This window comes from Mytilus galloprovincialis, chromosome 3 (genome assembly GCF_965363235.1).
Source record: "Mytilus galloprovincialis chromosome 3, xbMytGall1.hap1.1, whole genome shotgun sequence".
Taxonomy (NCBI): domain Eukaryota; kingdom Metazoa; phylum Mollusca; class Bivalvia; order Mytilida; family Mytilidae; genus Mytilus; species Mytilus galloprovincialis.
In genome coordinates, this window is record NC_134840.1 from 18,830,675 (window position 1) to 18,856,686 (window position 26,012).

At 34.8% G+C, this 26,012-nt stretch overlaps 1 protein-coding gene across 4 annotated transcripts in view; it reads right to left on the reverse strand.

Moving 5' to 3' along the window:
• Positions 1–781: 781 nt before the first annotated feature.
• The window catches only part of LOC143067333 (uncharacterized), a 44,451-nt gene continuing 19,220 nt past the window's right edge, over positions 782–26,012 (reverse strand). For 2 of the 4 annotated variants that reach the window (XM_076240495.1, XM_076240498.1), the window contains exons 5-8: positions 25,544–25,600; positions 23,386–23,481; positions 18,314–18,438; positions 782–1,925 (exon numbers count right to left, since the gene is read on the reverse strand). In XM_076240495.1, coding sequence (XP_076096610.1) covers positions 1,785–1,925; positions 18,314–18,438; positions 23,386–23,481; positions 25,544–25,600 — 419 coding nt within the window. In that variant the 3' untranslated portion in view covers positions 782–1,784. The remainder of the gene's footprint in view (positions 1,926–18,313; positions 18,439–23,385; positions 23,482–25,543; positions 25,601–26,012) is intronic. The other 2 variants (XM_076240496.1, XM_076240497.1) reach the window with 2 other exon arrangements.

A 26,012-nucleotide genomic window follows, 5' to 3' on the forward strand; every position in this document is an offset into this window, starting at 1 on the left:
AAACCTAAACTAAGGTGTTAATGGCTTCCTACTCCTTAAATTATATTAACATTTATATAAAGAGGGGATGATTGTGTTTATCTTTTGCATTTTAAAACATTCTAGCCATTGGACTGACCAATAATGTTAATAGTTCTATATCAGAATTAATTTTGCTCACTGCTGCATATTCATCTTCAATTACTTTGAAAAGGGAAGTATCGTCAGCCTATAATTTTATATTATAGTCTATGTCGCTTACAATGTCATTTATATATATGAAGAAAAATTAGAGGCCTAATATTGATCCATGAGGGACGCCAGCATTTACATCAAAAGTATCCGAAGATTGACGACAGATAACAACCTTTTGTTTCCTTGATAAAAAGCTCATTAACCATTTTAAAAGGTTTCCTCTTTACCAATATTTCGAAGTTTATAAATTATACCATCATATCAGACTCGATCAAAAGCACGACGTATATATAAAAAAAGACATTGTTATATTATAGTTCATTTCTCTGTGTGTTGAATTCTGGTGTTTCAGTTATGTCGTAGTTCTCTTCTTATATTTGATGTATTTCCCTTAGTTTAGTTTGTAATCCGGACTTGTTTTTTTTCTCAACGGATTTATGAATTTCGAACAGCGATATACTACTGTAGCCTTTGTTTACTATTAATATACTATTGTAGCGTTGTCGTTTTTGTATGGATTCGTGTTTGTCGATGTGTTATTTTGGTAGCGTAAATTACGTAAAATCCATATTCAAATGGCGCAAAGAAAACAAACCACAACTCAAAGTTTTAATTTAAATCACTATGTAATCTTTTAAATGTATATCAGTTTGACATAATTAAACAGTTGAACAATAATCCTAGTTTACTACACAATATTACTCTCATTAACAAGTCATTCTAGTCTTCTAGCTTACTATCTCCACTCTATATGTTACCTCTCTCGCATCCCCTTATATACATAATTACAGGCGGTACCCCGACGGTTCCAAAGATGGGGTACCGGGCGGTACCTCGACGGTCCTAAAGATGGGCTACCGGGCGGTACCCTGACTGTTTCAAAGATGGGGTACCGGGCGGTTCTTAAGATACCGGGCGGTGAATTTAATTAATATAGATACCGTTCAAATAAATAAAAAAATACCGGGCAGTGCCTTTAACAAATTGATTTAACCCAAACGTATTAATAAAAAGATATGTTATATAATAATAATTACATTAGATGTATGTTTCACTAGGATACTTTATTCTGATTGGCTAACTGCACATCACGTGTTATTCCGTAAGCAATTGCATTGCTCAATAAAACTTTTCATTCATGATAACACGTGGTCCCACAATAAAGTGCACAGGTGAATTAAATAAAACAATAATAAAATTCGTGTTTTCATGATCATTGCTAAAACAAATGTAATTATAAGTATTGAATACTTCTTTTTGTAACTTCATAGGGTTGTAAAAGCGTTGACCGTGCGCACATTTTTCGTATGAAACGCTTCCGCGCTTCATACAAAATGTACTTCGGTCAACGCTTTTACACCCCAATGAAGTTACAAAAAGAAGCATTCAATTCTTAAATAATAATACTATCAAACTAAAATCGCTACACTATGACGTCCATAATAATATAGCTACATCAAAACTTTAATCAATACAATAATCAATAGTACAGGTACATATTTAAAGTAATGCGAACAAACTAGCAAAAACTTTATATTCATCAATATGTGGTCATACTATATGGTATACAGACATTGCTATCGATCCTCCACATTTTTACAAGTATGTGTTCATACTATATGGTATATAGACATTGCCTGTGCTCCTCCACATATATAAGCATTGTCACCATTACAGGCGACGTTACATCCATTCACTGTATCCTGAAGAAAGCCAGATATGTCGGATCCACACGTACACCTGTAACCAATCTAAAATATGAAAAACCGAAATATCAAAATAGCATTTTCAGTATGTGGCAGTATTAGATTTACAGATGTACAAATTAAAAGCAGATATTTTGTTTTAAAACCTTAATGATAACGAATTGTAAAGTCATGTCGTTTGGAGTACTTGATAATTGCAATATCGTTGAATTAATCGACTACTTTTTTTATCAATTATTTCCATTTTTGTTACATAATACGAAGTTTAAAGTAAGGAAAATAGTCGATTATGCTCATGGGTTACTAAGAAATATCACCATATTTTGATATGGCACGTAGTAATCTACATTAATTATTTCAGATAATATTTTCACGAGTCATTGGACATATAAGAAAATAAAATCACTTAACTATGATTAACTATTATGTAGTCGCATAATCATTCAATACATACTTCGTATATCTAGATATCACACTAAAAATGATTTCATTTTGGACACCACTTTTATCTGGAAAGGATTCAAAACTGTTGTATTTGGCTTATCAATTATTATACAAATTGTCGGTCGACAATCATTTTGAATCGCTGTGGTTAAAGTTTTTAAGAAAAGTTTTTGATGATACTGGCTTTTCCTATATTTGGACAGCTTAGCTTTTTCCTAGCTCAGAGATTGGCTTATCCCTTCGATTAAGGTGCGCCTACATGATCAATTTAGACAGGAATGGCATTCACTTATGTTAAATTCACCAAAATCTATAAATTGTAGATTATTTAATGAAATATTTCAGTTTGAATGTTTTTAAAATATATTGGAAGATAAAGATATTTATACGATGTGTGAGTTTAGAACCACAAATCATAGACTTCCTATAGAAACAGGACGGTGGCATGGTGCATAAAGGGAAAATAGAAAATGTTTGAAATGTAATAATAACTGTATTGGTGACGAATATCATTATATTCTGAAATGTAAATTATTTGAAATGACAAAAAAAAAACCTAACTGATAAAAATTTGTCGCAAAGGCCAAATCTTTTGAAATTTTAAGAAATAATGAGTTGTACTTACAAGTTTAAGTTAGAAAAACTATGTAGATTTATACGCAAAATGAATAAATCATTTGTTCTCTAGGCAATAACATAACCCCCATTTTGTATATTTTGTATATACTGATATATGTGTATGGGGTATTTAAAGATAGTGGTGTATGCCTGTAAGTATGTATGTTTGTGTATAAGATGTTATTATAAATAAGTTTGTTGTCATTGCTATGTAATGGTGGTCGCTTTCGCTAGATGTCTTTTTTATTCATATAATATAATTCTACGCATATATATTTATCTTTGTTGTATTTATATAGTTTCCCATGGGCGCCGCCATTTTTATTAGGGATTCGCCGGTCCACTGCCTGTGGCCCGGCCGGGACATTTTAGGGTTTAATATAAGTACTCCGATCCCGGTGACCGGCAGTTCCGAACCCGGTAGCAGACGATACACCAGTCAAAACTATTACATAACCAACAATATAAACATTTAGTTTATAAGGTAACCAGCCACGCATATTTAAGCTATTTAAGGCACCACCATTCACTCCCGTTAACTTGTGTGCTTTAATTATAGTGTATTACAAGTGGTCCATTTGTAGAATGTCAATTAAATCATCATTTAAACTTTAACGGTTTGATTCTTTAAAATCAGAGAACTCGGGAATAGTGATTCCCATGACATTGGGGGCTCGTCCGGGATCTTAAAAGAATTTTATATGTAAAAACAGTGAGAAAATTTATTTTTCTATAGTTTGGAAATAAATAAAATATTAAAAGCCTTAAAATTGGAATTTTATATTGTACAAACTGAACATGGCTTCAGCTAAAAGGTTTTTCTCAACTCTAAGCTCTAGGCTTAGAAATTTTGGACCGGAGGATAAATATGTTGAGCAAAAAAGTTCAACACCGTATAGCAATCAAGTTTACGAGTTTGCAGGGGATGAAATAGATGTAACAAAAATAAACAAACAAAACACAAACTTACCTTTAAAGTCGGAAAAAAGGAACACAAATATCCGTACAGATAACACACAATTAGACACATCAATGTCCAGAATGAATGCACATTCACAAGACTCAAATACACATTTTCCCACTTTGGGTCATAAATATGAACTTGTCACCAGATTCAGTACAAAGAGAATCTTTATTCTCACAAAAATCGTGGATCGTGGTCATATTGGAAGTAGTTATAGTAAGCATATAACTCCTCATCGACATTAACATAATTTCTCTGAAAATAGTTTTCCAATCTCAAAATACAAATGAGCAAATGAGAAATTCAAGAAAGTGTCAACATAATCAGTTGACAGGTGTGATTGCTCATGAGACAAATACAAATTACGGAACACATTTAGGTGCAAAGTCAGAACATTTTTCGGTATCAGGACAGAGACAAATACCAAGAAAACAAAAAGATCCAGATACTTACGACGGCAAAAATGTAGAATGGCTTGATTATATATGTCATTTTGAACAGGTTGCTCTATGGAATTGCTGGTCTGAAAATGAAATGGCCGCTCAATTGGCTATGAGTTTGAGGGGAAGTGGGCAAACGCTCTTTCAGCGAAATTACCAGGGATGAACTGTTTGATTATGCAAAACTTAAATTTGCTTTAACCCAAAGGTTTTGTCCTCCAGAGAGAGAAACAGCATTTCGCTGTGAATTCCGTAATAGAAGGCGAAAAGGGAAGAATCAGTAGCCGATTATGGTTACGCGCTAAAACGCCTTGCTACCCGCGCTTTTCCTTCGATTCCACTCGGGGTAAGAGAAAGTCTTATCATTGAACAATATATTTAGGGGTTGGGCGATGCAGAACTCAAGAGACATGTACAATTTTCCCATCCAAATACATTAGACAAAGCAATTTCTTTGGCTTTGGAATACGAGGCGTTTGAGGGCAGTTCGATTTTACCCCGGAAACCAAAATCTGAAGAAACATCTTCAGTATACTCTTTGACCAAAACAGAAGATATGAACACTAGTTCAACAACTTCTGATAACATGATCTCAAAATTGTTGGAAGGTTTTAATGAGATGCAAAGTTCAATGAAGAAAATACTTCAACCGAACAAGGATAAAAATGAACAGCCAAGGTTTAGAGGAACGTTCAGAAAAAAAAACATTTCAATGTTTTCATTGTAAAGAGGAGGGTCATATGAAAAAGGATTGCCCATCTTCGAACAACCCTTATCGTGATAATAGTTATGCACGCCAATCTTCTAACAACCCTTATCATGACAATAGTCATACACCAAGGAACACAGGCAATGAGTCTAATCAGGATACTTTAAATTACAAAGGACTGGGTAAGAAGCCAAAACCTCAGTCCAAAAGGATGTAAATGTTGATCTAAAGTTTTTAGATATACACATTCATTGTTTAAAATTTGCAGTATTTCCAAATCTTGTTGGTTTGCTGACGTTAGAATTAATGACACAAGCTTTGATATGCTAGTGGACACTGGATCAGATGTGACTTTAGTTTCAATTGGGTTTTAATAAAATGTTTCTTAATGAAGTGTCTGCAAAGTTAAACCAAGCAGATGGTGACCCTTTGGACGTAATAGGAATGACAACCATTCCTCTTTTTATAGGTGGACAGTTAATAGCCCACACAGTCATTGTAGCAGGGTTAGGAGAACTGGATGGGATATTGGGAATCGATTTCTTGAGTAAAAATAACGTTTCAATTGACACAGCAAACGGGACATTAAAGTCGCCAAAATTTGACGTTTGTTTACATAAAGATAAATATTTGTCGAGTACGTGCGCTAGAGTACACCTAATTGAAACCGTACACATACCACCAAATTCGGAAATTTTCGTACATGGTGAAATACGAGGACACTTTTTAAAGGATCGAGACGGTTGTTAGACGAATTTAGGGGAAGCAATCAGCTTCTTATGCCTAAATTTATAGTTAAAATGTCAAACTCAACCGTTATACTCTCTGTTCTTAATCCAACATCGGAACGTAAAATATTAAAGAAAAATATTCAAGTAGCGTCAGTTTCTGAAATTGATGAAGTAATGTCGTGTGACCTACAAGACAATTCAGAAACATATGTTCATAAGGAAAATACCATTCCCGATCATTTACTACCGTTGGTAGAGAATGTTTCTCCAAATTGACCAAAAGCGAGCGCGAACAGTTAGCAGACACGGTGAACGAATATGCCGATATATTTGTCGGTCCCGATGGACGTTAGGTCATACTGATGTTATAGAACACGAAATTGACACAGGCGACGCCAGGCCGATAAAATTACCAGTTAGGCGCTTACCGATCGCGCAACGTGAAGTTGCCGAGAAGGAAATCGAGAAAATGTTAGAACAAGGAATCATTCAGCCAAGTAAATCACCTTGGGCATCTCCAATCGTGTTAGTGCGCAAGCGCGACGCCACCTGGCGCTTCTGTGATGATTGTAGAAAAAATAATTCTATTTCGCGCAAGGACGCTTATCCATTACCGCGCACAGATGAGGCCTTAGACAGTCTGGCAGGCGCCAAGTACTTCTGTACCGCGGACATGGCTAGTAGTTTCTGGCAAGTTTCTATAAGCGAGGAAGATCGTCCGAAAACGGCTTTTATCACTCATAAAGGGCTATTTGAATTCCGACATATGCCTTTTGGTCTGGCTAATAGTCCAAAAACTTTTGAGCGTCTTATGGAGATAGTTCTGTCCGGTTTACAATTGGAGAGATGTCTCGTCTATCTTGACGACATAATTGTATTTGGTAAAATATTTTCAGAAACATTGAACAATTATCTGCCGTATTCGAAAGATTTCGTAAAGCAAATCTAAAGCTTAAAGCAAAGAACTGTTTCTTCTTTCAAGATGAAATAAAATATTTAGGACACGTTATTTCAGAGAGAGTGATCAAATGCGATCCTGAAAAACGGACTCCGTTCGAAAATGGCCGAAACCAGAAAGTGTAAATGATGTACGCAGCTTCCTTGGAATTGCATCGTATTACAGGATATTTATTCCTTCGTTTTCAGAGCTCAGTTTTCCTTTAAATCAACTTACGCGGAAAAATTGGAAATTTAAATGGACCGATGACTGTGAAAAATCATTTCACAAACTTAAGCAAGCTCTTACGTCGGCACCAATTTTAGCATATCCTACTCGGAACGATTCGTTTATATAAGATACTGACGCAAGCTTATATGGCATAGGAACAGTACTTTCGCCAGTACAAAATGGAGAGGAACTAGTTATTTCATACCGAAGTAAAACACTTTCCAGGGCTCAAACCAAATATTGCACTACTTACCGTGAATTACTAGCGATAGTAACCTTTATTAAATAATTTCGACACTTTTATACGGGCGGAAATTTCTTATACGTACTGATCATTCCTCGTTAATTTGGTTAAAGAATTTTAAAGAGCCTGAAGGAATGGTCGAGCGGTAGATTTCGCTGCTAGATACATACGACTTTGAGATAAAAAATCGTCGTGGCGCTGCTCATGGAAACGCTGACGCTTTATCAAGGCAGATACATGTAACACGTCATTGTCCACAATGCATCCCGAATACAGAGGTGACCGTGAGGGCAATTACGCAGAAGAATGTAACTTCTGATAAAAATAATGAGCTGAATAATGAATTATTGGGACCCAGCGAATCGAATTGGTTAGAACAATGGACACCGCCGGTATTACAAAAATTGCAGATGGAAGACGAAACCATCAGTACAGTTATTTCCTACTCAGAACAAAATAACACGAAACCGTGTATACGAAGCCAAAAACCAAGATGTAGTTACCTTGCTGAGACAGTGGGACCAACTTAGTATTGAAAACGGCTTACTTTACCGTAGGTATAAAAGAATAGACGACGAAGTTTTTCTTCAACTTGTAGCGCCAAAAGCTATACGGCTACAAATTATGCAACGATTGCATAACAACTGAACGGCTGGCCATCTTGGGAGAGAGAAAACACTGTGAAAATTGTGTTCTCGTTTTTTTTGGCCTGGAATAACAAACGATGTCATTCGTTGGTGTCAGACGTGTGGTCCTTGCGCCAGATCAAAAGCTGGTCCTAGCATTGGAAAGTTTCCATTGCACGGTATACGGTCCGTTGGAACGTATAGCAATAGACATAATGGGCCCACTCCCAGAAACGGATAGCGGTAATAACTACATCATGGTTATCGGCGACTATTTCTCAAGATGGAAAGAAGCATTCGCGCTTCCGAATCATACAGCACTAACAGTAGCTGATAAACTAACCACTGAATTTATTTGTCGTTTCGGTACTCCAACAAGAATTCATACGGACCAAGGGAGAGAATTCGAATCGGTGCTTTTCGCCGAAATTTGTAAGTTGTTAGGAGTTGAAAAATCGATCACTACGCCATATCATCCCCAATCAGATGGAATGGTCGAACGTTATAATCAAACCGCACATATTATGCTTGTCATGTATGTCGAGGAAAACCGTTCTAATTGGGATGATCATTTGCCTTACGTAATGATGGCATACCGGGCAGATATTAAACTAGGGTTAGGATGGACCGGCCCGTACAATGTCACCAGGAGACTGTCTGATATAACGTATCAGATAACGTCGTCCGCTACAGAGAAATCAAAAATTATTCATGTTAATCACTTAAAACCGGTAGTCGGCGACGGATACATAAATCATTTGACAACTGTCGACATAACTGGACAAGACTACACCGAAACTGAATCTGGAGATGTTACCGTTCATTTTGACAATGAAGTCGAACTATTTTTTAAATAAAACTGAAACCATTGAATCTATTGAAGTAACATCTGTTGTCAGTCCAAAACCTCAATACACCACAAGAGGACTTTTAATAAAACCAAGAATTCCGTATACACCATAATACAAATTAACACCACATACAATTTACTGCACACAATAACATTTTTTTTTTATATTCCAACATTTTTGTTGGCATTGTTATATGTAACATTTGGCTAGAGTAACTCATATCTCTGAGGTGTCTTTTAAGAAGTGTTTATGTACACTAGCACATTAACATAATACCATGGGCCAAAAGCTTTCGGTGATGTGCAGGTTGAACATAGAAACTTACTATCATTGGATGGTTTGGGAAATTTTGACTAAATGGTTAGTCAGGCGTAGAATTTTGAATTTTACAGGAAGCAATGGGCTTCCAGTTGGACATAGTTTATATGAGTTAACCTACAATTAAACATATAACAATTTCAAATAAAAATATATTAAACCAATATCTTGAATGTTCTTACATTCTTCTCTTGCAGAACATGGACATAGCAGATGAATACTTCAATTTATTTGATTACAACGAGGAGGATTTAGATACTGATTTAGCTGCAATCCAAAATCAAGTCGTAGCTCAAACAACTGAGTTTGAGGTGGCAACACAAGTTGTGTCAGAGGATATGGAGAACCATGATGACCAGGATGATTCAATAGAGAAGATTGAATTTTATTTCACAAGAGGTGGTGTGATGAAGTGTCCAATTGAGGGATGTACAGCTGGGAGGTTTACCTTCAAATGTAAATACGCTAGGCACTGGACAGAAAAGCATGTGCAGACAAGCATAAAATGCCACTGCAGTGTTAGGAATTGTACGGTCACATGAAGGAGGAGATACGACATGAAAACACACCTCAAGGAGGTCCACAGAGAGAGAGATAGGTTGAGAGTAGAAGATCTAACACGCAAGTGTGAAAAAACTGTCATGGAGAACAGGGGATATACTGATCCAGGATTCGTGACATTTAACCCTCTCCCTTTCACACCGGTACAGCTTACCGGTGAAACCAATTTCAAGATTTTTTTGGGACATTTAGACTTGTTTAATCGCCATTTGCTGACGTACAGATGTGGTTAAGGGCTCAAATTAATCCTCAGATAACCAGCAATGCGATTTAATGTGCATCAAATCTCTATCACTATTAGTTAATAAACAATTCGCCCCTTACTGATGTGTAATTTTTCTGTAAAAACCATTTATTTTCTGCGAATTTTGAGGGATATTCTCAAAAAGAAGTGCAAAGAAAACTGCTCTTTTAAGAGGATTTATGTCTTTTTTCAATAACTGTGCAGTGATTTTGAAGAATAGTATTAAACTAATAGTTCTAACTTGTACACTAGTTGCAAGTGTAATTTTTAGTGTAGCAGCGCAATCACAAACTTGAATCACGCTAAAAATCTGAAGTCATTTCTTAAAGATATTATGAGAAAAGAGACAAAAACCGCTAAAATATTCTGATTTTTTTTTTGCAAAGTTGAAATAGATGTAACAAAACATGGTTTCGTAAGTGTTGCGGTATACTAAAGTTGAAAACACTTTTGTTTGAATAAAGGAACATGTATATTTCAATGAAAAAATGACAGTTTAAAGAGTGGATTCCTCCTAGATTTGCGTAAAAATCATGCATTTGGCAACAAAAAATTATCATCTGAACACATAATTCCAAAAAGAAAACAAACTGGGTGAGAATCTTTATATTATTTTTTTTTTAATTTCTTCCGTAGTAGTAGACTTAAGTACTTAAATTTCGATAAATTCACTACAATGCCAGTGGCGCAGGGGTACGCTGATCTATCCCAAGGCGCTAAGATTGAGAGTTCGAATCTCACTGCCGCAGTTGGAAAAATAATTTCCTATATTAAATGTAACTTGACTTAACTTTACTTTCAATTTCAAAAAGGAAACCTACGAAATTTTTTTAAAAAAAATTTGTGTGTGCAAAATTGCCCCCCCCCCCCTTTTTACCCCCTTTGCTCCATCGGGCTCGGTCAAAGGTGTCCCAGATCAAGCTAGCATTGGTAATTCAATGAATTTTCCCTTGTAAAAACAAAGTTTAGGTTGCTGATTGATTGAAAACGAATTAGACAAATAACTAGGTCCAAGTTTGAAATCGGACAAAAAGAGCGTCTAAAATCAATTATTTTGAATGTTACGGACATCGATATTTCAAGGTCTATAGCACGTTATGCGTCTATTTATACCACTATGATAACTTATATGGCTTCAACAGACTCGAGGCATTGTGTTTCCATCAAAACCTGACCCTATTAGCCCACCAATATGTCTCTGCACGACTTTTTGTCCAAAGATTTCGTTTTTTCACTTTTTCTCCAACAGTCACGTGACTTTTGGAAATGTACCACGTGACCAAAAAATGACGAATTATCTTCAAACTTAATTTGTTGAAGTATTTCACCAATTATCTTTCATTTGAGCCCAACATGGCATGTGTATGACCATTGATGCGAATTCTGTATTCATTTAAACTTCGATAATGTATTTTCGATAAGTAAAGGTCTAAAATGCATGAAAGGGAAAGGGTTAAAGGCAGAACTATCAAAACAGTTCCTTCTACTGCTTCCTCGACGTCCTCTTGTCCACCTGTCCAGTCCACCATCAATACTTCATCTATTGCCACAACCAACACCACAACTACATCCACTGCTGTGTCTAACTCCATTCCTACTGTCCCGTATTTTTCATCTCTCATTGCTGCCACTACAAACACATCTGTTTATCAAGAAGGACCAGAGTACACAGTGACCGTACCGTCCAAAAATCTATCCAGTAATATTATAAGTCTTCAAGATTACCGTCACCGTGAAAATGCCCCACCTTTAGCTACCGCCCCTGACACTAGAATCATAGATTATTACACATCTTTCGGTATTGCTGCCAACTCACAGTTTACAGATGGATCTTGCCAAACATCAAGTTTGGAACTACAGCCACTTATTTTACCGCCCATCCCCCAAGCCAAAGAAAAGTTAGAGGGATACATACGATGGTTGTGTCTTGGTATCGATCAGTTTTCTAGACAAAGAGAGAAGCTGTTAAGCAAAAATTAGAAGAGGTCCGAAAAGAAGGTACAAAATATGAACAGGAAAGAAAATTACGGAGAGACCTCGAAGCAGAAAACAGGCAACTGAAAAGAGAAATTAAAGAAACCAAATGGAGACAGCAATATCTTTTTCCAACTGAACAATAGCCGAATGATTATTGAGTGACCGAGTCCTTAATCTGAACAATTATCTAACTTCCGATGATTGTTTGAAATTGACATTGTAATATTTATTTGTAAATGTGTTTACTATGTGATTGAATGATCTTTCCATTAGCTTGATTGAAGGTTCGGTTGTAAAATAAATTAAAATACTTTAAATGAGAATATTAATTGAATTGGCTACTTACTTTAAAAAAATATATTCTCCTTTTATCCACATTCTTTTTGAAAAAAGTAAAGAAAGCTAAACAAAATTTATAATGAATTATACTAAAGATAGTATAGGTAAGAGAAAACTCATTGTTGTTGTTTTATTACATTGTGTATATTATGTATATTATATGTTGTATATTTTTCAGAAATTGTGACTAATGTGTAATGTGTTACTGAACACATTAGGTCTTAAGGGGAGGGGAGTGTAATGGTGGTCGTTTTTGCTAGATGTCTTCTTTATTCATATAATATAATTTTACGCATATCTATTTATCTTTATTGTATTTATATAGTTTCCCATGGGCGCCGCCATTTTTATTAGGGATTCACCGGTCCACCTCCTGTGGCCCGGCCGGGACATTTTAGGGTTTAATATAAGTACTCCGATCCCGGTGACCGGCAGTTTCGAACCCGGTAGCAGACGATACACCAGTCAAAACTATTACAGAACCAGCAATATAAAAATTTAGTTTATAAGGTAACCAGCCAAGCATATTCAAGCTATTTATGGCACCACCATGCACTCCCGTAAACTTGTATGCTTTAATTATAGTGTATTACAAGTGTTCCATTTGTAGAATGTCAAATAAATCATCATTGAAACTTTAACGGTTCGATTCTTTAAAATCAGAGAACTCGGGAATAATGATTCCCATGACAGCTATATGTATGTATATCTCTGTACCGTTTGTACCTTATGCAGATTATCATACATACTACTTAGGTAAAACAAGTAGGATTTCAAACAAACAAATTATAACCATTTACTTTGACGCTTGTTGACCCCAAACAAACACTCAAAGGAAAACGGTTAACAGATAACATATGAATATTCAGCTGTTATGAGTTCACATGCAGGTATAATTAGGTAATTTCAATTGTAGAACTGGACATGATATACATATATTGTCCTAATAGGGCATGCGCAATTCTGAAAGTTTTATTTGTGCTGAACGCCATTAGCAAAATGCCTCATAAATATATTTATGTACGTGGCGGAAGAATTTTATCGTATGATAATTCTATTAATATAACAATAGAATTGTAACAGGTTTTATGAACCCGAGTGTATTTAAATACGGTGGACTCGATTTGAAATTATCGATAAGGGCGTTGACCATTCGCATGTACACACGTAGTTTTTGTTAGTTAAACCTGTATTGCCGTAGACTTACGTTGACAATGTCTGATATGGAGGAGGAAACCTTAGATTTAGCGAGTGAACAAGGTACGTCTACTAGAAATCCGCATGAAATGTCTAATGCAGACTTATTTTCGCTTCTCAAAACATATATGGATACTAGACTGTCGGGTATTGAAACATCTTTCACAGATACCACACATACTTTGGAGAAGAAGGTTAAAAAGGCTGAAAATTCGTTCAAATTCAAGGGTCATCAGGTCCAGTACGAGCTGAACGTAGATTTACAGGATTTGGTACAGAGGGCGTTGGATTACCTAGGGAGAAACAAGTCAGATAAAGCGGTAACTATTCTGAATGAGGCTCTTAACACGCTAAAGAAAAGAAACAAGCTCATAAGAATTGCTGATAAGTCGGAGGGAGGGTGGAAGACCGTACAAGAATATTTGTCCGATGATTTAGCCAGCGACTCCGAGGACGAAAAGAAGATAAGGGCAGCTGATACCCGGGCGGTGAAAAAGTCAAAGTCCGTAAAATCTGCAGACAAGAAGCAGAACGTACGAAAAAGACCAGCTGAAGCTTCCGGTTCTACATCGCAAACAGCTCATAATGCAATTCCAGTTTCTGTCAGCATGCCGCCCTTTCGTGGGAGCAGACCTGGTTACGGAAACCAGGTCAAAAGGTCCAGGGAAGGAGATATGTGTTTCAGGTGTGGATTATTTGGACATTGGGCATCCGACTGTAAAAAGACACCAAGACTGGATTTGGAGCTCCCAGAGGAACTTCATAAGGATTTCAGCGCTCATACGGACACTTTACAGGTACAAGATGTTTATGAATCTTATTTTGAATATGAAAAGGGTTGTTCAGATATTTTTGTTAAAGACAGGCTTAAAAATTCTGTAAACTTTTGGAAAAGTATTAACGCTTCGAGTTTTATTGTTGATATTATTGAAAATGGTTACAAAATACCTTTGTTAAAAGAGCCGGAAAATATGTATTCTAAAAATAATAAATCTGCGTTAGAGCATTCAGATTTTGTTTCAAGTGCAGTTAAAGAGCTTGTATTGGGCGGTTTAGTAAAACGTGTATCAATTATGCCACACGTAGTTAACCCTTTAACTGTTTCAGTTAACGGTAAAGGTAAACACAGATTGATTTTAGATTTAAGACATGTAAATAAACAAATGATTGTAAACAAGGTTAAATTCGAAGATTGGAAAACTTTATCACAATATGTTACTTTGAATTGTTACGGATATGTCTTTGATTTGAAGGCGGGATATCACCACTTAAACATTTTTGAACAACATCAAAAGTATTTAGGGTTTTCGTGGAAAGGAGAATTTTATGTTTTTACTGTGTTGCCATTTGGTTTAAGTTCCAGCGGGTATATATTTACTAAAACAGTGAGACAATTGGTAAAGCACTGGCGTAAATCTAGCATAAAGGTAGCTGTTTATTTAGATGATGGTTTTGGGGTCGAAGTTAGTTATGAACTATGTGTAAAACACGCTCGAAGAATCAAAGCAGACTTGATTGCTTCTGGTTTTGTGCCAAACAAAGACAAGTGTGTATGGTTACCTTCACAGCACGTTGAGTGGTTAGGTTTTTCTTGGAATTTAATTTCTTGCAAATTGCAAATTCCTCAAAGAAAAATAGATGATATATTGAGTTTGGTAGCTTTTATACTAAATTCTAGTTACAGGGTAAAGGTACGACAGTTGGCCAAAATCTGTGGTAAGTTAATTGCTTTAACACCAGCAGTAGGTAATGTTACCCAGATCATGACAAGAAACATTTTTTCAGTCATTAATATAAGAGACTATTGGGATCAATATGTAAACATCGGCAAGTATCCTGATTGTATCAATGAGCTTATTTTCTGGAGAGATAATTTGCCTTTACTAAAGGCGGTTGATCTGGTAAAGAACATTTCAAATTTTCATATTTTCACAGACGCCAGCGACACGGGCGCTGCTGGTTTCATACAAAATTCAACAAAAATTTTGCACAAAATGTGGTTAGAAACTGAGAGAGGTAGGAGTTCTACTTGGCGAGAAGTAAAAGCAATTCAGTTATGTGTCAGTGCCTTTTCAAAACTCTTACAAAACAGTATCGTGACTTTTCACACAGATAACAAGAATGCTGTTAGCATCATAAATAAAGGTAGCAAAGTACAAGAGTTACAACAGTTGTCCTTAGAAATTTATAGGTGTTGTTTACTTGAAAACATTACATTACACATTATCTGGTTACCCAGAAAAGAGAACGAGCAGGCTGATTTATTAAGTCGGATTATAGATATTGATGACTGGGGTATTTCTTCAGAGTATTTTCAGTTTTTAGACGACCTCTGGGGTCCTCATACCTTCGACAGGTTTGCCAATATGGACAATAACAAAGTAGATAAATTTAGTTCGTTGTACTGGAACCCTGGTTCCTCAGCAGTAGACGCTTTTTCGTGCCACTGGGCACAAGAAAACAATCTATTAGTACCACCTGTGTCTTTAGTTTGTAAGTGCATAAACCACTTGGTTAGATGCAAAGCAGAGGGAACACTGATAGTTCCGAGTTGGCCGTCGTCTCCTTACTGGCCATTAATTTTTGATGAAAATACAGAATACAGATCTTACGTGTTAGACGTGCTCGAATTTAACGAGGTAGACAGAATTTTAGTTTCTGGAAACAATTTAAATTCTATCTTTGCAAACGGAAAATTCAAAGGTAGAATTTTAGCTGTTCGTTTGAAAGCTACTGATGGATATTTGTGATAACTTTTTATTATTTTTTGCAGATTTTACTTACTGGAGGTTCTCTATTCAGAGATGTTGGCTTACAGAAGCTGATTGGTGTATATATTGTGTCATTTGACGATATTTTTGGGGCCACAGGGTCTGTAGATACCACTGGGTATAGTTATGGTCACTGGACCTGTTTTTCTGTTTGATGTATGTTGAGCAGTTACGCATATTTCAAGGTAAATATTTATTTAATTTATAATTATTTTACAGAAAATATTTTCAACGGGATTTTGGAAAAATGACACACAAGTAAAACACACAGAACTTAAGATTTTGTTCAGAAAAATGAAGAATTCAGTTATTGACTCTAAAGCCAGAAATACAACTGTTAAATATGCATACAGTTTTAAACGTTTTGTAGTGTGGTCTGAAAAGTATACAGAAATCAAGTCTGTCCTTCCTGCCAACGAAATTTATGTCAGTTTATATCTTCAATATCTAATGCAAAGTGCTAAACACTACAGTACTATAGAAGCTGCATGTTACGCTATAAAGTGGGCTCACAGTTTAGCTGGGTTTGAAGACCCATGCGCCTCGGATATAGTTAAATGTATTGTGGAGGCATCTAAAAGAAAGCTTAATAGGCCTATTCAGAAAAAAGAACCGATGAATGCAAATATCATGATCAGTCTTTTTAAGAAATTTGGCGGTACAAATAGTTCGTTAAAAAATCTTAGATTATTAGCTATGTGTTTTCTGGCTTATTCAGGATTTTTAAGGTACAGCGAATTGTGTCAGATTAGAGCTAAGAACATTACATTCGGAAACGATCATATTGATATTTATATTGAGAGTAGCAAAACCGATTGTTATAGAAAAGGAAAAAACGTTTTGATAGCTAAACTTGATCAAGCACACTGTACTGTTAGAATTTTAAGTGATTATTTAGATAAAGCTAAAATAGACAGGTCCTCAGATGATTTTGTGTTCAGAGCTTTATCGTATTGTAAAAGTAAAAACAACTGTAAGCTGAGAAAAAAGAATATACAACTATCTTATACTAGGACTAGAGAGATTGTAAAAGGGGCTCTGTCAGAAATAGGTTTAAACGCAAGAATTTTTGGTACACATAGTTTTACGGCAGGCGGTTGCTCAGCCGCTAGTAACTCTGGTGTCTCGGATAGATTATTAAAGATTCACGGAAGATGGAAATCTGATATTGCGAAAGACAGTTACATAAGCGACAATTTGAAAAAACGCTTATTAGTTTCAAAATCTTTAGGTTTATAAGATTTATTACTGTAATTTCTTTCTTTGTACAATCGAGAATGGTCATCGTGCCTGACAAGTTCTAAAACTAGTGTTTTAGTTATTTATATTATGAATGAGATAAGAAACAGATTGGGCCGAGGGATATAGAAATTATATAGTCTAGTACATAAATAATTTATGTTCGCTTGAACGAAGAGAATTTAGAAAATAAATCATATTACACGATTAATTAAAGAAAAATGATTTAAATTCTAGTGTACAGTTTTACTACTTATTACATTATTCTGCACAAATTTAATTCACGTTCACAGTTTTACAATTATTTTCATAATTCTACAATTAAATACAATTATTTTCATAATTCTTCTTTTACTTAATCATAGTACACAGTTTTATATTTATTTTCATATTAAGATCCAATTCACGTTTACAGTTTTACAATTAATTGCATAATTTTGCAATGATTTTTTTTGGAGTTCACAGTTATACAGCTATATGCATATTTTTGCAATTATTTAATTGTTTTACAATTGTTTAATTGTTTTGTAATTATTTGCACATTTATACAACAATTTAAGTCGAGTGCACAGTATTCATATAATTCTGAAAGTAAGAAATATCAAATATTTTAGCACAATTGTACAGTATCAGTTTTTTTTAAATTCAAACACCATTGTTACGTGTGGAAATTCCAATCATTTATATTAAATCTACAAAACTGATAAAATATTTCAACATCAAATTGAGGACGAAATTTTTGCAACCATATAGTAAAATAAATGGTTTAGGTTTATGCATGTCTTTCCAAGCAATTTCAATCGATTTTTAAGTTTGAAACATATCCAAATCATATAGAAACCAGACGAACAAATAATGTTTTTGCATTTACGAAATTTCAAAGAAAATTGACATTAAGACGGTTTGTTTTAACGTTTTCCCGTTAATATACAAAAGTGCTATATATACAGGCGTGTAAATAGATAAGTATATCAAATCACAGTACTCATTACCTGAAGTCCAGCGTATTCATAAGACTCTTTGATGCATGCGTCCACACAAATCAGTGGAGTGATGGAAGGGATGTTAAGTTCAACAGAGAAATGTCCCCAGTAACATCCACTAGATGAATACGCTTCTGTAAACAATAAATGTATATATATGATAAATCTAGTAACATTTATGATTGTGTATAAATTACAGAAACCTTTTATTATATATATATATATATTTATTTTTTAAATGTACAACGGTTTATTGTTAGCACTTATTATATATAAACACTAGCATTGACATTTACGTCCGGTCATTTTATAGAATGATGTAAGGTGTATATAGATCATGTGATACTTTTCTTCATGGTGCTTTGGTAAAGAAATATTATATTCTGGGTTCCTGCATCTCGTTAGAACCTAATATTGATCGCAAACACTAAACTTTGTATTCCTCGTCCAAATATATATTAGTAAAAATGCGTTGAGTCGTCATAGTTTACCACACATACCTGAATTATTCCCCAAATTTGAAATAAGATCGACGCATATTGGGTGTTGAACTAGTCAAACCATTACATTTATAAAAGTATCAATATGGATGTCCAAATTACAGGATTCATAAGTATATGACGGTATCAAATTCGGAGAAAAAAATTCCTGCTTGTATGCAAATAATTGACTAAAACCACACAGACCGACCCTATTTCACAATAGACGATGATAGAAAGCAATAAGATGATTTTTCAATTAGCGCAATGGATGCCTTTCTTTTTTGAAATGAAGTGGCGCAGAAGTAGCATTGGCGTAAAATTTTTGGCGCTAAAAGATATGCCCGTAAAACGCATATAATAACAAGAAACAAATAAGTATAACACATATCTTTAATTATTCTCACTCGAATGCAAATTCAAACTTGATATTTAACTCACTACGAGTCTTATATTAACAACGATGATGTACCTCTCATTTTGTTTATGAATTAAAAATACATGTATGTTATATGTATATGTTACAGGCATTTTCTAAATATAGGCATTTCGTAAAATGACAAAAATTATAAAGCATTTTCTAAAATAATTGCCTGTGCAATTAAGACATTTTAGAATTTGACGGTTTTTTTCAAGCAATCTAAAAATCTCTGAAATTTTTAAAAGGCATTATACAAAACGACAGAAAATACAAAAAATAATGAAACGTACACACAAAATAGAACAACAGGAAACATCAGACAGATCAGGTTATTTTAGAAGAGAATAGCATGCAAATTTTAACAGTTAAAGATAAATTGAATCTAAGAGTTAACACGATCACTAAGATAAAATTCGATGCAAAAAAACAATTTGTCTCAATGCATTGTCGATTGATTGCGTCACGCTTAACGTCAAGTCGCAAATATTTCATGAATATTCAGTACGGACTTTGCAGAGACATAACAAGAGATTCGCTATGCAAGATTATACAAAAGTTGTAATTTTATTCGTTATGTGTAATATGATTGATCATTATTTGACTTGACCTTTTTCTTAAAAATACTTCTTGAGTGCATCATATTTTTATATTGCATATTTTGCCAGGTGAGCGATTCAGAACAATGTGCCCTTCTGTCATTGAAAAGAGAAGGTAATTAAGATACGGAGTTCTAGGTAGTTATAGACATTAAAACTATCAAAACCTCAAAATTTACCTTTTTCAAAAGAATAATCTGTATTTTACCCAAACTTTCTTTGCTTTACAAATTATTTTAATCATCTAGTTTTGTATTTCATATCTATACAATTTGCTTAAAACTGAAAAAGGCAATTTGTTGTATTTCATGCCTTTACTAAAACTACTAGATATTTTAGGCATTTGATAAAACGCTCTTTAAAATATTAAACATTTGAGAAATGCCTGAAATTCAGTAATTTTACACAATGCTCAAATTTAGAAAATATCTGTAACATTTATAACAACACATTAATATGTGAAGGTATATAATCTTTGTAACATCAAAATGCATGCACATAGTTTCTAGCAGTAAAATATTGACCTTTGTTATACATTTCTCAGATCTATAACAAACATAAGTCACTATGTGAAATATTAGCCGAATATGAATCCTCTATACAGAAATGTACTCTCGATTATACTTTTATATTACGGATTACAAATGTGTCTATGTTTCTGATTGGATAACAACACAGAGATGTCAGTATATATTCAGGAAACTGCCGGGGTATATACGACGTTTTTATCCCCAATTGGAACCTTAAAAACGTCATCATAACACCGGTTACTATGTGACGTAGTCATAAGCTATCAGCCTGTCAGAGGTTCACAGAGGGAAAATAATGACGTGCTTCAGTCAATAATACATTTTTGATACAAAATCACGCAATTAACACTTTTAATACTTTAATTTGATGTTAAAAGTGTTATTATAAATTATTACATACACGATAAAATTATGTTCACAGCAAATTAGAAAATCCTTCACGCATGCCGAACATATCAGGTTGGGTTTTTCAATATATATGTGTTGTCAACAAATACCTGCACTGGAAAATAACATTAAGTCAGGGGTAATCCGTAATATATGTGTAATTCAGGTCTCAGAAAGGGTATATACTGTGACATTCCCGGCATAGGGCTTATATCCCCTTCGCCTTCGGCTCAGGGGATATAAACTCTAAGCCGGGAATGTCACAGTATATACCCTGTCTGAGACCTGAATAACATATAATATTTACTCTGACAATAATCTTGGTATACATTGACATGTATTGTTAACACAGTCGCCATGATACTTACTCTGAAAATAATCTCCAGCATAGTTCGGTGTGCATTGACATGTATCGTTAACACAGTCGCCATGATACTTACTCTGACAATAATCTCCGACAAAGTTCGGTTTACATTGACATGTATCGTTAACACAGTCGCCATGATACTCACTCTAACAATAATCTCCAGCATAGTTCGTTTGACATTGACATGTATCATTAACACAGTCGCCATGAACCTTAATGTGACAATAATCTCCAGCATAGTTCGTTTGACATTGACATGTATCAGCAACACAGTCGCCATGATACTTACTCTGACAATAATTGGCAGCATAGTTCGTTTTACATTGACATGTATCGTTAACACAGTCGCAATGATACTTACTCTGACAATAATCACCAGCATAGTTCGGTGTTCATTGACATGTATCGTAAACACAGTCGCCATTATACTTACTCTGATAATAAACTCCAGAATAGATCGGTTTAAAAGTCATGTATCGCTAACACAGTTGCCACGATACTTACTTTGACAATAATCACCGACATAGTTCGTTTGACATTGACATGTATTGTTAACACAGTCGCAATGATACTTACTCTAATAATAATCTCCGACATAGTTCGGTTTACATTGACATGTATCGTTAACACAGTTGCCATGATACTCACTCTAACAATAATCTCCAGCGTAGTTCGTTTGACATTGACATGTATCGTTAACACAGTCGCCATGATACTTACCCTGACAATAATCGCAAGCATAGTTCAGTTTACATTGATATGTATCGTTAACACATTCGTCATTATACTTATTCTGATAATAAACTCAAGGATAGATCGGTTTAAATGTCATGTATCGTTAACACAGTTGCCACGATACTTACTCTGACAATTACCTCAAGCATAGTTCAGTTTACATTGCCATATATCGTTAATACAGTCGCCATGACACTTACTTTGACAATAGTCTCAAGCATAGCTCGGTGTACATTGACATGTATCGTTAACACAGTCGCCATGATACTTTCTCTGACAATTATCTCCAGCATAGTTCGGGTTACATTGGCATGTATCGTTAACACAGTTGCCATGATACTCACTCTAACAATAATCTCCAGCGTAGTTCATTTGACATTGACATGTATCGTTAACACAGTCGCCATGATACTTACCCTGACAATAATCTCCAGCATAGTTCGGTTTACATTGACATGTTTCTTTAACACAGTCGCAATGATACTTACTCTGACAATAATCTCCAGCGTAGTTCGTTTGACATTGACATGTATCGTTAACACAGTCGCAATGATACTTACTCTGACAATAATCACCAGCATAGTTCGATGTACATTGCCATGTATCGTTAACAGAGTCGCAATGGTACTTACTCTGACAATAATCTCCAGCATAGCTCGGTTTACATTAACATGTTTCTTTAAAACAGTCGCAATGATACTTACTCTGACAATTATCTCCAGCGTAGTTCGTTTGACATTGACATGTATCGTTAACACAGTAGCAATGATACTTACTCTGACAATAATCACCAGCATAGTTCGGTGTACATTGCCATGTATCGTTACAGAGTCGCAACGGTACTTACTCTGACAATAATCGCAAGCATAGTTCAGTTTACATTGATATGTATCTTTATCACAGTCGTCATTATACTTACTCTGATAATAAACTCCAGGTTTGATCGGTTTAAATGTCATGTATCGTTAACACAGTTGCCACGATACTTACTCTGACAATAATCTCCAGCATAGTTCGGTGTACATTGACATGTATCAGTAACACAGTCGCCATGATACTTTCTTTGACAATTATCTCAAGCATAGTTCATTTTACATTGCCATATATCGTTAACACAGTCGCCATGACACTTACTCTGACAATAGTCTCCAGCATAGTTCGGTGTACATTGACTTGCATCGTTAACACAGTCGCCATGACACTTACTCTGACAATAGTCCCCAGCATAGTTCGTTTGACATTGACATGTATCGTCAACACAGTCGCCATGATACTTACTCTGGCAAAAGTCCCCAGCATAGTTCGGTGTACATTGCCATATATCGTTAACACAGTCGCCATGACACTTACTCTGACAATAGTCTCCAGCATAGTTCGGTGTACATTGACTTGCATCGTTAACACAGTCGCCATGACACTTACTCTGACAATAGTCCCCAGCATAGTTCGTTTGACATTGACATGTATCGTCAACACAGTCGCCATGATACTTACTCTGGCAATAGTCCCCAGCATAGTTCGGTGTACATTGCCATGTATCGTTAACAGAGTCGCAATGATACTTACTCTGACAATAGTCCCCAGCATAGTTCGGTGTACATTGACATATTTCATTAACACAGTTGCCATGGTTTTGGCATGACTTGATAAGACACGACACTGCTAAAAAAAACAGATATGATGACTAACGACGTACAATGTTAAACTTTATTCTTAAACAAAACCTAATTGAACAGTATTAGTAAGTTTTGTATGTGTTTTTTCAAACTTTCAAACAATATGTATAAACAGTAGAGAATAACAAGTTACTAAAACAATTATAGTCAGGAGTTTGCTGTTCGGTGGTTATCGTTACAGGGTAAATTCTACCAACAACGAGATAAATTAGGATTAAGGCCCTGGTGGCTTATTTAAAAATCATTGTCAAGCTTATTGGTTTACTTTTTTAAAGTTTCAATCTATTACGTTTTTCAAGATCATAAACAACTCAAGAATGCAAAATATTGGGGAAAATCTAAGGGCAATAACTTTGATATAAGTTGACTAGTGATTTCAGTTGTGTCGACTAATTTGAAAATCTTGTCTTTGTGATCAATTTTGGTCATTAATTAAGTACATGTGTCTCTATTTTTTTCTTCTATTAAATGTGTAAAACTAAAACAATGAGGAGAATCAACACCACATAGCAATGCCTTCAAGAGATCGACTAACGATTTGGGGCATTTAACATGATTGTGGACCGTGTCTTTCTGATGATTTATGTTATCAAATTTGAATCTATATTTTAAACTTTCAGCATTGAAGACAATCATTCCAAAAACGTGGGAAGGTCTTCTACAAAGGGTCACCATATCAATAAGGTGGTGACTGAGAATTTAGGTCATCGTGACTTTTACTACTGATCGTTTGTGATTGATTCTTGGTGTTCAAAAACGTTTTCCTTTTTACCTCTGTTCACCTTTTAGTGTCATTTTTTAAGCTTTTTTGTGGCAGTCAGTTTTTATAAGTAAAGGAAGCCTGACAATCCTTTTCAGTTAAAATTGAAGACGAGTGTAACCGAATGATCAGGGTTCGAACTCACAATCTCAGTGTTGACAGCAGTAGAACGTCTAAGACCACTTGGCCATCGAGGCCCCTGATTGTTTGTGAAAGTTTCCGTCTATCTAATATTTATTTCAAAGTATAAAGAAAATGAAGGACAAAATGGTAAAACTTGTCGTTTCAAGGCAATAAATTTTATTAGAAAGTAAAATTCCAAAATAACCGAACGCTTACAAACTATAAACTGACATTTTTTTTTGTCAAAAACCAAAAGGTATACTATCCCATCAATCTTAACATTTTAGCCCCTGTCATATTTCCTGTATCTAAAGAGGTTTCAAAATGGAAGACAAACAAAAAAAAAAACACACATTTTTCCCAATATTTTCAATTTTATACATGTCGGCCATGTTTGTTGGTAGACGAGGTTATCGGTCACATTTTAAAAGTAGATTCTGTTTCAGTATTGAAGTATGAAAAAGTACGTTCAAACCTCTTGGTAAATTAAAAAAAAGTCAATAAAGACTGGAAAAAAAGAACGTCATCAACAAATGGAACGAGTAAAACAACTGTCATTTCTTGACTTGGTACATAAGTTTTATGTCTTGTATCGTCATAGTACAGTAATGGATCTTGAAATGACAAAAGTGTAGTGAAAATCTTTTTCTGCAGTTACACGCGAGAGTTGAATGCTTTATTACTCCAAGCATTACACAAATTAAACGAACTTTACCCGTTTAGTCAACAATAAACGACTGTTTACTACAAATTGAACAAGTGTATTTTTACGTGCACTTGAAAATAAACGCGCGTTTACTTTTTATAAAAATAGAAGACGCTCCCTTTTATCACGGTAACGCGGAAGTAAACGTGAAAGCAAACGCCTGTTTACTCTTTACAAAATAAGAAGACGTGCCGTTTTCGCGTTGACGTGGAATTGAAGTAGACGCCTGTTTACTTTTTATGTCCACTTACATTTTAGATTTAATGCATCGTTTACATAAAGCACACGAGTAAACATCACATTAACTTTGTTCGCCCCGTCTTCATGTAATTCTAGGTCTGCACCAAACTTTAGTGGTAAATGTTAAAGGACGACGAACGACAACAAACGCCAAAATAGGCATTCGGGCCATGTTAACCAAACAAAACTGTACACAAAGTACAAATTATACTTCAGTACCTGCAGTAGGGGATACGCCAGGGTTCATTGTTGTTATTTGGTTTGTGATAGTTGGTCCTGAAAGTAAATAAAATAAATCTTCAAAGTATATATCACACCCGGTCAATTGTGAAAAGGACAATATTTGATTGTTTTTGGTTGAATCTGTATGATAAAGCATATACATCCAAGTATTGTTCTACACTATATTTCATTATCGCATTGTTCGATACTCCTCAAGATATAGATATGTTCATAGTATGTTTTTGTTTTTTTATCCTGTAATTTATGATAAGTGTAGGTTTTAAATTAAAAAAAACAGTGTATCATATTGCTAATGTTAAAATAATGCACATCGAACGAAAGTTTTAAAACACTCAATGGTGATTATACGTCCTGAAACTAAAAAAAAATATTCTTCGAAAATGTATACTATCTGAATAAAGGCAACAGAATTTTTTGAGATTAAAAGAAACCAGACATATTAGGC